General features: G+C 40.5%; 1 protein-coding gene across 1 annotated transcript; it reads left to right on the top strand.

The window, feature by feature from the left end:
- The first annotated feature begins 5,623 nt into the window (after positions 1-5,623).
- LOC147882907 (histone H2B.3-like) lies at positions 5,624-6,429 on the top strand. The gene has a single exon (XM_087400188.1). The coding sequence runs from the start codon at positions 5,669-5,671 to the stop codon at positions 6,113-6,115; it is 447 nt and encodes a 148-aa protein (XP_087256314.1). The 5' UTR covers positions 5,624-5,668; the 3' UTR covers positions 6,116-6,429.
- Positions 6,430-13,961: the final 7,532 nt, after the last annotated feature.

Raw genomic sequence — 13,961 nt, forward strand, 5'->3', positions numbered from 1 at the left:
TGAACTCTATGGACTTGTCTTCATCTCCATTGTCACAAAACAAAGGACCTTTAGGTACTTCCCAGTCTACTTTTCTACCAAGGCTTTGAAGTCTTTGAAAGTGTTAAATGCATCAAACTTCTTTTTCAGGAAATAGATCCAAGTCTTCCATGAGGAATCATGGATGATGATCATGAAGTACAAAGCCTTGCCAAGAGACGGTATAGAAGTCGGAGCCCATAGATCTAAATGCAAGATCTAAAGTACATTGGTACTTTGAGTCACAGATGTTGGAAAGGGTTTTCTGTGTTGCTTACCCATGCAACAAGCATCACATACATCTTTTTGAAAGTACAACTGTGGAAGCCCCTATACCATGTTTATCTTTTAGAGGGATACAAGGCTTCTGAAGTTGAGGTGACCATACCTCTTGTGCCACAATGTGCTAAAATAAGCATCATTTTCTGATGATGAGCTGCTAGGGCTTTTTAAATTAGAATGGAAGATAAAAGCTTGAACATTATTCCAATCTTGATACCCTAAGCAATGATGTATCTGAGCTTCTTGAGCTCTCTCATGGTGCATCCATACTTGTTGAGGACAACTTCCATATCACTCTAAGTCATCTATCCAAGAGAGACAAGGTTTAGTGCCATTATGGGGACATAGAATGCATCTCCCAATACTCCTTGTGGTGCATGTATTATTGTGCAAGGGTACGTTGCCAATCCCTTCGATTTTGTGGGTGTGGCATCCCCCATCACAACATTCTCTCTCGAGTTTCCGATTGGGACGGAGATTGGAGAACCCAATTGTCATGTGGTTGCTCACACCAGAGTCAAACGACCATGCGTCCTCATCCTTCTCTGTCTGAGTTGTGGCCTTTTCAGATTGAGATATTGTGATATGAGAACTTTGTGTTGATAGTCCTAAGAGTTTTCTTCATTATAGACTATAGGCATAGTAGGTAGATTGCCGTTGATAATGGTTACCTCGATGAGGGTTGTGAGACCTATTTGACTGACCTGCATTAACTAAATTCCTTTTGTTAACACTATTCAAATTGGGTATTTTGGGAAGTCTAGATGTGTAAGTTCCACATAATAAACCTAAATTCCCAAGGTTGTAAGTGGTGACCTCTACTTGATACATCATAGGAAAATTTGCAAAAAAATGGACCCCCACACAAATATGGTCTAATAAAGCTTAAAAGTTGTGCACCTCCACTCAATATGCAATATATGGAAAGAGTTTGTTAAATTAAATATATAGGGGGTCTATAGATACATCATTTTCTTGTATGGAAAGAGTTTGTTGAATTCAATATATAGGGGTTGTATAGATACACCATTTGATTGAATAATATATTTAAAGCTAGTGTAAAGATACACCATGTTTTAGGAACAAAACATACAATATATTATCCAACAAATATCTAATTTATAATATTTAACCCTAGAAATGCTCAATTTACAATATTTAACCATTCTTAATCCTCCTAAACTCTAGAATCTAAACCCTAGATCATAAATCCTAAATCCTAGATCTTAAAACCTTTAAAACCCTAAATCTTAGACCCTGTACCCTAGACCCTTAACCCTTGCTCCTAGACCCTAAAACCTAGACCTTAAACCCTAGACCCTAAATCTTAAACCCTAGCCAAACCCTAAAATTCAAGCAATAATATGTAAAATATTTTAATTGAAGCGCACTCAACCTATTGCTCAAATCAGTAAAAAAATTTTATTTGAGAAACAGGATGGAGTGCACCCAACCTGTTGCTCAAATCAGTAAAAAATACTAATTTGAGAGATAGGTTAATAAATAGTCTATGAATATGGATTTTTTAAAAATACTTTTTAATTATATATAATATTATTTATTATATTTAAATATTATTATACTTTATTATAACAAGTAGCATGACTCATCTATGACGTACGATGGGTTAGAGACCTACCTCAGGTCTCAAGGTGGCCTTTAATTTCTTTCAAATCAGATCTCAATTAAGACTTAGCATTTCTTTCAGTTGGTAAAAATGTGTTTTGTAACATCTCTCTCTCTCTCTCTCTCTCTCTATATATATATATATATATATAAACATTGGTATGCTTTCTATTGAATTTACTAAATTTCATATTTCAATGAAGCCTAAGTAGTGCCTTTACTCAATTAGAAAAATATTTTCTTGAACCAATGCATCCATCTCTCTCTTTTCTTTGAAACTTGTGTGTGTGTGTGTGTGTGTGTAAAGTTAACAAAACTGACCTATAAGCTCCACTACATCATGTTCAAGATAAAAAGTCAAATGGTAGACATGACGAATGGTACTATGTACTAGTGGAGCATGTTCAAGATTCAAATGGTAGACATGACGAATGGTCCTAAGTACTTTATTTTACAGATAATCTACACATTCTCCATCACTCAAGTTGACATAGACATCCCAATCATCATTGACACGTTCATAGATCCCAATTAAGTTCTAAGTTTTAATCTCACAATTAACATTATTGCTAGGATAAACCTTGAGACCACTGTATAACAATAAGTGCCACTGATATCTAGACATTTACCACTATTGTCATTACATTGACCTAAGATTGGAGAAAATTATGCTAAATGCTATAATTTCCTTAAGGTCTTTTTGGATAATGAATTATGCAAATCTAGGAAGGCTCTTCTCTCTTTTTATTGACAATGTCTAGGTAAGAGTAGGAGCCACTAACAACTTAACCATTTAGCTCTACCTTTAGTATCTTACCAAAATAGTTACCTTTACTATCTTACGAAAACAATTTGCAAGGTCTTGTATGATCATTGGAAATGTATGTTCTAGTTGAACTATCATGGTGCAATCAAGAACAAAACCATTCCTTAACCCTCCTAAACTATCAAAACCCTAGATCTTAAACCTTGGATCCTAGATCATAAATCCTAAAACCTAGATCTTAAACCCTTAAAAACCCTAAACCCTAAATCTTAGATCGTAGACCCTAAACCCTAGACCCTAGACCCTAGATCCTAGATCATAAATCCTAAACCCTAGACTCTAAACCTTAAAGCCTAGATTCTAAACCCTAAATCCTAGACCCTAAACCCTAAACCCTAGGCCCTTAACCCTTGCCCCTAGACCCTAAAACCTAGACTCTATAAATCCTAAAACCTAGATCTTAAACCCTTTGAAACCCTAAACCCTAAACCCTAAACCCTAGACCCTAAATCCTAGATTGTAGACCCTAAATCCTAGATCGTAGACCCTAAACCCTAAAGCCTAGACCCTAGACCCTAAACCCTAAACCTTAGATCGTAAATCCTAAACCCTAGACTCTAAACCTTAAACCTTAAACCCTATAACCTTAACCCTAAATTCGAGACCCTAAACCCTAAGCCCTTAACCCTTGCCCTAAACCCTAAACCCTAGGCCCTTAAGAGCCCTTAGACCTTACACCCTAGGCCCTAAATCCTAAACCTTGGACCCTAAATCTTAAAACCTAGACAAGCCCTATAATGCAAGCAATAATCTTTAAAATATCTTGAATTAAGCAATAGGTTGTGGGCAAACCCTAAAATGCAAGCAATAATCAATATCTGATTGAGAAAATGTTCAATTTTCTGAAACAAGAGGTTGAGGTGCACACAAACTTTGCTTAAACTATAAAAATTTAGTGATTTGAGAAACAGGTTGGGTGCACCCCCAACCTGTTGCTTGAGCAACAGGCTGGGATGCACCCAACCTATTGCATGAGCAACAGGTTGGGGGTGCACCTAACTTGTTGCTCAAATCAATATTTTCTAGTAGTGATTTGAGTAGTAGGTTGGGTGCACCCCCAACCTGTTGCTCACTCAACGGGTTGGGGTGCACCCCAACCCGTTGAGTGAGCAACAGGTTGGGGGTGCACCCAACCTACTACTCAAATAACTAAAATCTCCACAAGCAACCTCCTCCTCCTTCTTAGTAATCCCTCTCTCCCTCCTCCTCCCTCTTCCCCTCCCTTACTCCTTGTCTGCTGCCTCCCCTCCTCCTCCCTTCTCTCCGCTGCCCACTTGACTCCCCTCGCCCTCCTCCTTTGGGCTGCCACCACTCCCACCTAGGACATTTGGAAGGCCACCGCCATCGCCACTGACTCATCCCCTCCTCCTCCTTTGGGCTGCATCCGCCTACTCATCCCCTCCTCCTCCTCCTTCAAGCCACTGCTGACTCCTCCCCTCCTCCTCTCTCCTTCCTTCCCGCCTCGTCCTCCCGCTCCTTCTCCTCCTCCCCTCCTTCTCCTCCCTCCTCATAGCAGCGGTAGGGTGGCACAAGGGCAGCAAGGTGGTGGTAGGACAGTAGGACGGCGACGAGCAAGTCGGCATGGCATGGGGCGGCACTGGGTGGTGCAAGGCGCGATCGCACGCAGTGACGCAAGGCAATAGTAAGAGGCAACCCCTCCTCTCAACTTGTTGCACACGTAGCATGTTGGGACCGGGGGGGAGATGTTAACCTCATAAAAGCCCCCCTCCCAACCTATTGCATGTGCAGTAGGTTGGGAGGGGGTTTAATGTTAATTTACTATAAAAAAAAACCCCTCCCAACCTATTGCAAAGCAACAAGTTGGGAGGGGGGTAAGTTACGAAAAAATTAATAAGTTAAAAAAATTTCCTCCATTTATTTTTTTTGGAAACAAAAGTAAATTTAGGTTTAGTTAAGTCAAAAATTTTATTATTAAGATAAAATAGGGGTTAGTTTATGAAAAAATAAAAAAGTTAAAAAAAATTCCTCCCTTTATCTTTAAAATAAATAAATTTAGTTAGTTTAAGTTAATATAATTTAAATTAAAAATATTTATCAAGATAAAATAAGTTCTAATGTAACCAGATATAAAATTTTTTGAAATAAGTTCTAATATAACCAAAAAAAAAAGTTCTAATGTAACCAGATATAAATTTGCAGGAAATCATGGATGTATACCATATGGCAGGAGATGTAGAGTCATGAATTAATAGTCATAGAGTGCACCTTGACAAAGATGTAACACTCCAGGAACATAAGGATGTTGTTTATTCCATGGCAGATGGTAAGACCCTCGGTGAGGATGGTCTACCCTCTGAATTTTACAAATGCTTTAGGGAAACTGTAGGCCCTTGCCTTTTGAAAGTTTGGAATGAAAGCTTGGCCTTGGAGTAGCTTCCCTTTCATTTCAATGGTGGAGTTATTAAGCTCAATGTCAAGGAGGGAGATAAAATTGAACTAAGGAACTGGAGACTTCTTGCAATGCTAAATTGTAGCTACAAGATTCTAGCCAAGGCTTTAGCGTTGAGACTCTAACAAATGGATTCGACCTGAACAAAATGGATTTATCAAAGGTAGACATCTGGTCAAGAATGCATGGAATACTAACTTTTTAAAAGATTCTTCCTTAGCTCTGTCATTGGGCGTTGTGAAGGGGTTTGGCGGGAAAAGCCTGGGGATCGGACGGCGGACGGGGCTGTGATAGACGGTAGGGAGTGAAGGGAGGGGCGAGGAGTGTAGACCGTTGGATGGAGGTTGATCGGAGGGAGGAGAGTGATGATCTGTGGAGAAGGGATGGGGCCTTGTGATTAGTTGAAGGAGTGTATAAAAGAGAAGGTGAATATGGTCGTTGTCAATTTGTGCGTGCTATGCGTCAGAGCTTCGTCTCCTGTTGCTCTGCTCTTGTTGTCTTCTTCCATGGCGCCTAAATCTGCCAAGGAAGCTCCCCCTGCTGCCGCGGCTGAGGCGGAGCAGAAAGCCCTCAAGACCAAAGCCGGCAAAAAACCCATGAAGCCTAAGGCCGAGAAGAAGCCCCCCTCCAAGGATGCCGCCTCCTCCGACAAGAAGAAGAAGAAGTCCAAGAAGTCTGTTGAAACCTACAAGATCTACATCTTCAAGGTCCTCAAGCAGGTTCATCCTGATACAGGTATCTCCTCCAAGGCTATGGGCATCATGAACTCCTTCATCAACGATATCTTCGAAAAGCTCGCTCAGGAGGCTGCTCGCCTTGCTCGCTACAACAAGAAGCCCACCATCACCTCGCGGGAGATTCAGACCGCCGTCAGGCTCATTCTCCCTGGAGAGCTCGCCAAGCATGCGGTTTCGGAGGGCACCAAGGCTGTTACTAAGTTCACCAGTGCTTAGCTTTTAGCTATACTTCTGTCTCATGGTGTTTCTTAACACCACCTATCCATGGTGATTTTCAACTTCTTTTCATTGCTGGAGTTGTGCTTGGAGGTGCTGATGCCCGCGTCTCGTTTTGTCCCCAGTCTTGGCTAGTCTACTCGCCAGGTTTTTGAACTGGGTGTCACTCGTTTGCCTGGTTACGCTGACCGTGGCTGTTCATAAGCACCGCTGGCTTAAGGAGAATGTTTCTGGCAGTCATTGCGGTTGCGTCGTTGTCATGGAGATGGATGTGTAAACATGCCTCGTTTTGTTATGTAGTGTCGCCATCTTTTGAACATCTCGATATTAGAAGCGTCATTTTGAGATTTTACTTTGAAATTTTCTGTTTCGTCTCTCCAGTAGTGCACTTTGCAATTGTTATGTTCCGAAATCTTGGGTGCTAGAAATGCTTTTTTTTTTTCTCTGGTTGTCTTTTCTCTAATGTACTTATGCTTGCTTTTGTAATATTTTTAGTGAAAGTGTCTCAACGTTATGAACTTTTGCTCTAAGACTAGATAGAGGTGGTTTAGTAGATCTCATTTACATTCTTACCATCTCATTAGAGCATGTGAAATGCTTCTTCAAGGATGTGCAATTACCTATTGGTTCTATTAGATGTTTGTTTTGGGTTTTTGTTCCATTTATTTAATGTATAGATTAGTTGAAGTGCATTTGAGGGAGAGAATTTAGTTATTTTCATTCATTTTTGATTTGTGTGTGTGTGTGTGTGTGTGTGTTTCTTATCCTACTATCTCTTTAAGAAGGGTTACCATGTGGAGGGAAAAGAGAAGTGAGAAGAAAAAGAGAGTTGCCATGAGGAAAATGAAGGGGAATTCTCTATGGAAGATTGATTGTCTTAAATTTCTAGTGTGATGTAGTATAAGTCTTATTGTTGGTAGTATGGAAAGGTGAGGAGTAGCTTGGCTCATGTTAATAAGGTGTCTAGAGAAAGGTGGAATTATTAACGTTCATGTAGTTAAGAATGGCAAGGGTTTTTGGCTAATTTTTCTTTGTAAATGTCTTCTTGGTCTACTATGATTATGGTAATATTAAGTAGAATGAGGGTGGGTTGGCTTTATATGTATTCTTAGATTTAATGTAAATTCTTTCATTGAATCTTCTTTTGTGTATTGAAGACTAATAGTCTTATAGCATTGGAATAGGAATAGAGAGTTAATAGAAAAGTTGAAATTCTCTATTTTAAAATTTTAAGATTTGCTTTGAGTTTGACTTATTTGTGGGAATTGCTTTAGATAGGTATGTGAGTTATGAAAGTATTTAGTATAGATATGTTTTTTTAGAGATCGAGATATAATTAATAATGCATTAGAGATTGATATGAAAAGTATTGTGTATTTTTTAATTATCAGGTAATTTAAGCTAGATTATTGATTTTTTGAATTATCTTGAATGGTTCATATAAATGTAGGGACATCTTGATTATTAGTTATTTCTTAATACTCTTTAATCTTCTTTTCTTAATTTAAAGTACATAATCATCTTTTTTAAAAGCATGTGTTTTTGTTTCTTATTAGCGTGCATGTTGGGAGTCTCATAAGAACCTTCCTTACCAAGAATTTTGGCATTTATCATCAGGGTAGCTATGCAAGAATCGGCCACACAAATAATTCCTAACATAGTGGAAGCCATATAAGAATCTTTCAATGTGAACAACGAATTATCTTTATCGTTGATAACTTTTTCAGTTGAATCTTGGGCTCAACAAAAGCAAAAGATCTCTGAGACATTGCGATCCTACTCACACTTGATACATTGAACATATCTTACTTTATTACAATGAGTATCATAGAAGTGGTACATGTAGGAGATTGCAATGTTTAATGGTGCAACACTGAAAATAAGAAACATGTCAATACTAGATCCATCTAAAAATGGAGTAGCTTCATAAGAATCTATTGTTAGTAATCAAGGATCTCAAAGAACTTCAAGCAACATTGTTGCCAATGGGATGACAATTGCTCACCAACAAAGATTACTAGTAATGTCTTAGAAACTCTCCTTTGAAGTGATTATCAGACTTACTCCAACGGTCTATAAAATGATGTTCTTGCTAGGTCTAGGTGTTTTCATAAAGAGCAATAAAGTTATAACATGTGGAAGTTCTATCACTTTGCTCACATGTAGAAGTCTTAGGTGAAAATAGGACTAGGTGAAAATAGGCGGTTAGTCCTCTTCAGGTCCTCACCATGGCACACTCAGCAAATCACAAGTACATTAACCCAAGGGCTCCTTAGTCATCAATATACCAAGTACCATCAACAACAAATCCCATTAGTAGAGTCAAAACAAAACATGGCATTGCCTTATGCCTAAGTCATCAGGGTCTTGAATTTGAGTTCGCACATGGAATGACAAGTGGTTCTACACAAGCAGCTCTCGAGGATGCATTCAACTCTAGGGTGAAGGTGATTATACCAATATGGGTTTGAATGAGTTTCTTCTGACCCTCAAAGCTTTTTTCACATTTGTTTACTAACGTCACCATTAATTGTCTAACTTCTACTCATCCTCTTTTCTTTATTTTTCTTTTCTTTTAGTTGTAGATTAGAAGCCCTTCCTAGAATCCCCCTTCTATAAACCTCTTTGGCCATAGTCCTCATTTTAGGAGTTTGTATGGTGTATTCTCAGACTTCTCTTGATTTGAGGACTCAAACAAATAAAGCTTTAGATGGTGCCACAACTTTATTGGGCTCAAATACTTCCAAGCAAAGTCCTCAATGAAATGGATTTTAAAGAAACTTCAATATAGAGAAGCAAGACAAAATGTCATGCACAACTCTAGATGTTCAAACATGGCATGACAAAGACACAGTCTAATGAGAATCCATTAGAAGTCCTACTCAAATCAAATATGGGACTTAATAGGAGAATGAGAATGCAATTTACTTACTCTGCTAACACTAACACTAATAGGATCTTACATCAATCCCTACTAACACCTTCTTCCTTCTTACTTACCCCTTAGATTTCTCTTTTTCTTTTTCTTATTCCATCTTTGAATGGTCACAAGTACTCAACTTGGCTCACTCAAACCTTGAGGTGCTAGTTCCAAAACAATTACTCATCCATACTTCTAGAAATCATTCCATAACAAGGAGCCACTACATCCCTTTGCTACAATGGACCAAAAGAAGATTCAGTCGAGTGTACATGAAAGACTACCTTGCATTATCTTCATTGACAACACTCCGACAACCATGAATGTTGCACGATCCATAGGACTGGATCGAGATCAGGAAGGGGGGCATGTTAACAAAGTGGTTAACAATATGCCACCGCGGGTTGACAATATGCCACTGCAGGTTAAGTGATGTGATTTGATGGACAATGGCAAGTCCATAGAGCCAGGATTGTGTCTTGGAGCTAAATGGGCCCAAGAGGATGGTAAAAGAATGAGAAGAGAGAGTGGTATAAAGAGATTAGGGTTGGCCCTCCCTTCAAAAGGTGACTTGTATAAAAGGCCAAATGGTTGACTTTGGTCTTTATTGTTGTTTGCACAAGTTTGAATACAAGATCCCTCTTATCTTCCAAGAGAGTGTTTGGGTGTTCTCTTGTTTTCATTATAGTGCCCTTGTGTTTGCCACTCCATCCCCCTTCCTCTTCCCTTCTCCTTCTTCTTCTCCTTCTCCCTCCCTTGTCTCCCCTCTCTTATCCCCTCTCCCCCTTCCCTCTTTCTCTCGTGGAAACACATTGCAACAATCCGGAGGCCACTTAAGTGACACTTGTGGATGGCTTGTGCATTGCATTGCTCTCACAAGGAGTAGCTTGGAGTGGAGGCTCCATTGGCATCTCTTCAACATCCCCACGATACATGATTCACCACCGAGACCCACACACTTGGTCATCCAGCTATGATTCTTGATCTACTACACAAATGGCAACAAAAGTTCCCTCTTGGATTTCATCGGATGGTACAAACTTTGGCAATGGCTTATCACCCTTCCTACCACAAAATTTATGAGGAAAAAGGCATTGCTCAGCTTCTTCCATATCTTTAGCTATAGTGGACTCTTTAGCAAATGCTAAATCTTCTCTTGACTCAATTTGTAGCAGCCAAAATGGATTTGAGTATTCTATGCTTAGGACATTTTCTTGCTCTTTGTCTAGGATTATGGCTTCCTCTAGTGATGGCGGTAGAGATAAGGTTTGCCCATCTCCTGCTAAAGTAAGCCCCCTCGTTTCTAGTGAGCTTGAGTCTTCTGCCTCGAATCATGAAGACAATAGCAAGACTGATGATATCATGCAAGATCTTGAATGAGCCAAAGATGATGCAAGAGATGGTACGAGAACGGGTTTCACATTCCAAGTGGAGGATAGTGACATGCAAAACACTGGCAGATCTGTAGCTATCAAAGAACTGCTAAGTGCCTTCAGAACTGCTCCCAATAGCTTCCTATCGTTCTCACAGAAAAAAAGGATAGAAAAATACAAAGGAGTCACCTTTTCAGTGACAAAATCTCCATGCTAAACCAATGGAGCTCAATGATAAGATACAATGCAGTAGGCCCAAATAGGGATGTCCATGCAGAACTTGTTGAGAGGCTCCTACGTTGGAGCTATCCCAGGCAGAGGAAGGAGCCTCTTCAAAGTGCTGCAAGGCCCAAAACAAATTGCGTGGGAGCAACTTACCCCGAGGGCTAAGTAAATCTTCGGCAATGCTTTCAGCCCCGGACCTTCTGAGAAACTCCCTAGTTCAGATGGAAGTGCTTTCAAAGGTAAGCTGCCTATCGTGAAGGTTCATAATGGCTTACTCAATGAAATGACCAAGTGGATGTGCTCCTGTGCTGTTGTTGGATATATTCATGGCTCCCGTCCTCCTGCAATGTTTCTAGAGGGTTGGCTTAGAAAGTTCTGGATGTGCAAGATGTGCAAAGGTCTGAATGTTACAAGTATCTATTTCTTTAGGAACGGGTATATTGTTTTTCTTTTTGAGAAGGATGAGATGGCAACTGAGGTCATTCAGAAAGGAACATGGACTATCAGGAACCAAACCCCTCTCTCTCCAGCTTTGGGACTCATCGTTTAATCCTGATTTACCTCCGCCTTCCAAAGTGCCCATTTGGGTAGAGTTTCTAGACCTTCCTCTGTGTTGTCTCTATGCCAACATGGACTTAGGTAGAACAGAATGTGTGTGTAGAGTAGCGGCAAAGCTTTACTTGTACTTGCATAAAGCTAAAAATAATCGCTCTTAGAAATCCAACTTGCATGTTCTACATGCAAGTTCTACATGCGAGTTCTACATGCAACTCCTACATTCGAGTTCTACATGCAACTCCTACATGCGAGTTCTACATTCAAGTTCTACATGCGAGTTCTACATGCAACTCCTACATGCGAGTTCTACTTGCAAGTTCTACATGCAAGTCCTACATGCGATTCCTACATGCATGTTCTACATGCGAGTTCTACCTGCAACTCCTACATGTGCGAGTTCTACATGCAACTCCTACATGCGAGTCCTACATGCAACTCCTATATGCGAGTTCTACTTGCAACTTCTACTTGAAACTCCTACATGCAAGTTCTACATGCAAGTCCTACATGCAACTCCTGCATGCAAGTCCTACATGCGATTTCTACATGCAACATGCGAGTTCTACATGCAACTCCTACATGCAACATGCAACTCCTACATGCAACTTGCAATTCCTACATGCAACTTTTATATACAAGTTCTACATGTAGAGAGAGAATATCTACAATTCCTACATGCAGAGAGAGAAGCTCTCCAACTTGTATAAATACCCCATAATGGAATGAAGCTCGCATTCTTTGGGGCATTGTGTTGAGTTCTACTTTGGTATTCCAAACAATTATCTCAAGTGTCCATGCTTCCTTGCACTCCACGTCCAAAAGCATGTCCTAAGCTTGCAACTCCTCCTCCCCTCTCCTCCAACCTTGCAACCCATCCTCTCCCTCTCCTCCTCCTCCTCCTCCTCCTCCTCCTCCTCCTCCCTTCTCCTCCTCCCTCCTCCTCCTCCTCCTTCTCCCTCCTCCTCCTCCTCCTCCTCCTCCTCCTCCCTCCTCTCTCTTCTTTCCCCCATGCTCTTACACCTTCTTCCTCTCCCACTCCTATGCTTCCCCTAAACAGTTAGTTCCTCAACCCTTAACCTCCATGATCTACGAGGGAGACGAGTTCTCCACCATGTACTCTACCCTGAACCTTGGATCCTTCTTTTAAACTCTGGAACCTCCTTCTAAACTCTAGAACCTCTTTCTAAACCTTGGAACCTTCTTCTAAACTCTAGAACCTCTTTCTAACCTTGGAACCTCCTTCTAAACTTGGAACCTCCTTCTAAACCTTGGAACCTCCTTCTAACCCTTAAATTACTCCTAAACCCTGCAATCCCCAATGAAGGCGAAAGCCTTCATAACCTCAACTGTGATGATGCACATTCCTTTTACACATGCATGCACTATGTTTGCTTACCACACTTAAGCCTATGTCTCTCACCAGAATATGATTCAAGGTCCTAAGCTACACGGATACTACAAATGACAACATATTCTGACTCGAGGTCCTAAGCTACACGGATATTACAAACGATAACCCTGATATATCTGTAGGTGACTAAAAGCCTCGGAACCCTGCATATTGAGAATACCCTACTCTTCCTGTGAAAGCCATGGGAAAGAGCTAACATTTGGCGCTACTGCTGGGGAGACTAGCATCTCAAGTAATGAGTAAACATACTGTGACATGAAGTTAGGGATAATAAACTTCACACACCTCTTTACTTCCTGCAGCATTCGAACTGACTGCCAAAGATACTTATCATTGAGAATGAGACATTAGAAAGAAGCTTTTATGCCAAGATACCACACCATACTTTCCTCCCTTAGATGAGAATGAAGATGGTAACATCCCAAGTGATGTTGTAGTCGAGCATAGGAAGAAGGAAAGGATCAGCAGAGGCCATAATCTCAGCGAGCCGGTCTGCACCAAAGAGAAGAGCGATACGTTGTTGAAAGAAGATCTTGTGGCTCAACATGACATGAATCGATATATATCGAGGAGTTTGAAGGGGCTAATTAGGTAGGATGGGTAGATTCCGAGGAAACATTGCACCTCCTTCATAGACACCTTTATACTTAGCTCAAAACACTCTACAAACTGTCATTAGACACAGAGGCCTATAACTTTCAGTAGAGACATGATATCAAAGATTCAAGTACACAAAGAGATGCGCCTTGAGATGGGCTTCGCGCTGATATAAGTTTCATTGAAAACAGACAGACGGTTGAAGAGATATGGACAGTTTACTGGAAGGGGGTAAAAACTGTCATGAAAATAGACTGTCAAACACAGAGACTCATAACTTTTTGCAGTAGTATTTGATTCAAGATATGATTATAGGAACATGCGCCTTGAAGAGAACTTCGCGCTGATATAAATTTCATTACAATCGGACCACCGAGCAGAAAGTTATGAGCAAAACACTAACAGGGGGTCAAACTGTCATGAAAACTACCCTCCACCCAGGCTAATTTCGCCTGAGCAGGATGCTCCCTCAAGACTCTACCTTCATCAACGATCCACCCCTCATAGATTTTGCCTAGAAGAGGGGAAGAAGTTTGCATAGTGGCTCGGGAAACAAATGGACCATGTGTGCACAGTGAGCAGCCGAATAGAAAGAACTTTTAAGGCTTTGAAAGAAAGAAAAGGGAAGAGACACTCAAGAGAGAGAGAACCTGAAGTGACCTTCATTACAAATAGAGTGAGAATCCACCTCAACACTACAAACACAAGGGAGAAGAAGAGGTTTCATACATACAAGAGGGAGCGGAAGCTCCAAGACTACTC

The sequence above is a fragment of the Dipteris shenzhenensis genome, chromosome 29 (genome assembly GCF_047967505.1).
Source record: "Dipteris shenzhenensis isolate YYH24624 ecotype China chromosome 29, Dip_SZ_1.0, whole genome shotgun sequence".
NCBI classification, from domain to species: domain Eukaryota; kingdom Viridiplantae; phylum Streptophyta; class Polypodiopsida; order Gleicheniales; family Dipteridaceae; genus Dipteris; species Dipteris shenzhenensis.

Excerpts from the sequence above, each read along its gene's own strand:
- LOC147882907 (XM_087400188.1), top strand. The coding sequence starts at position 5,669 with ATGGCGCCTAAATCTGCCAAGGAAGCTCCCCCTGCTGCCGCGGCTGAG.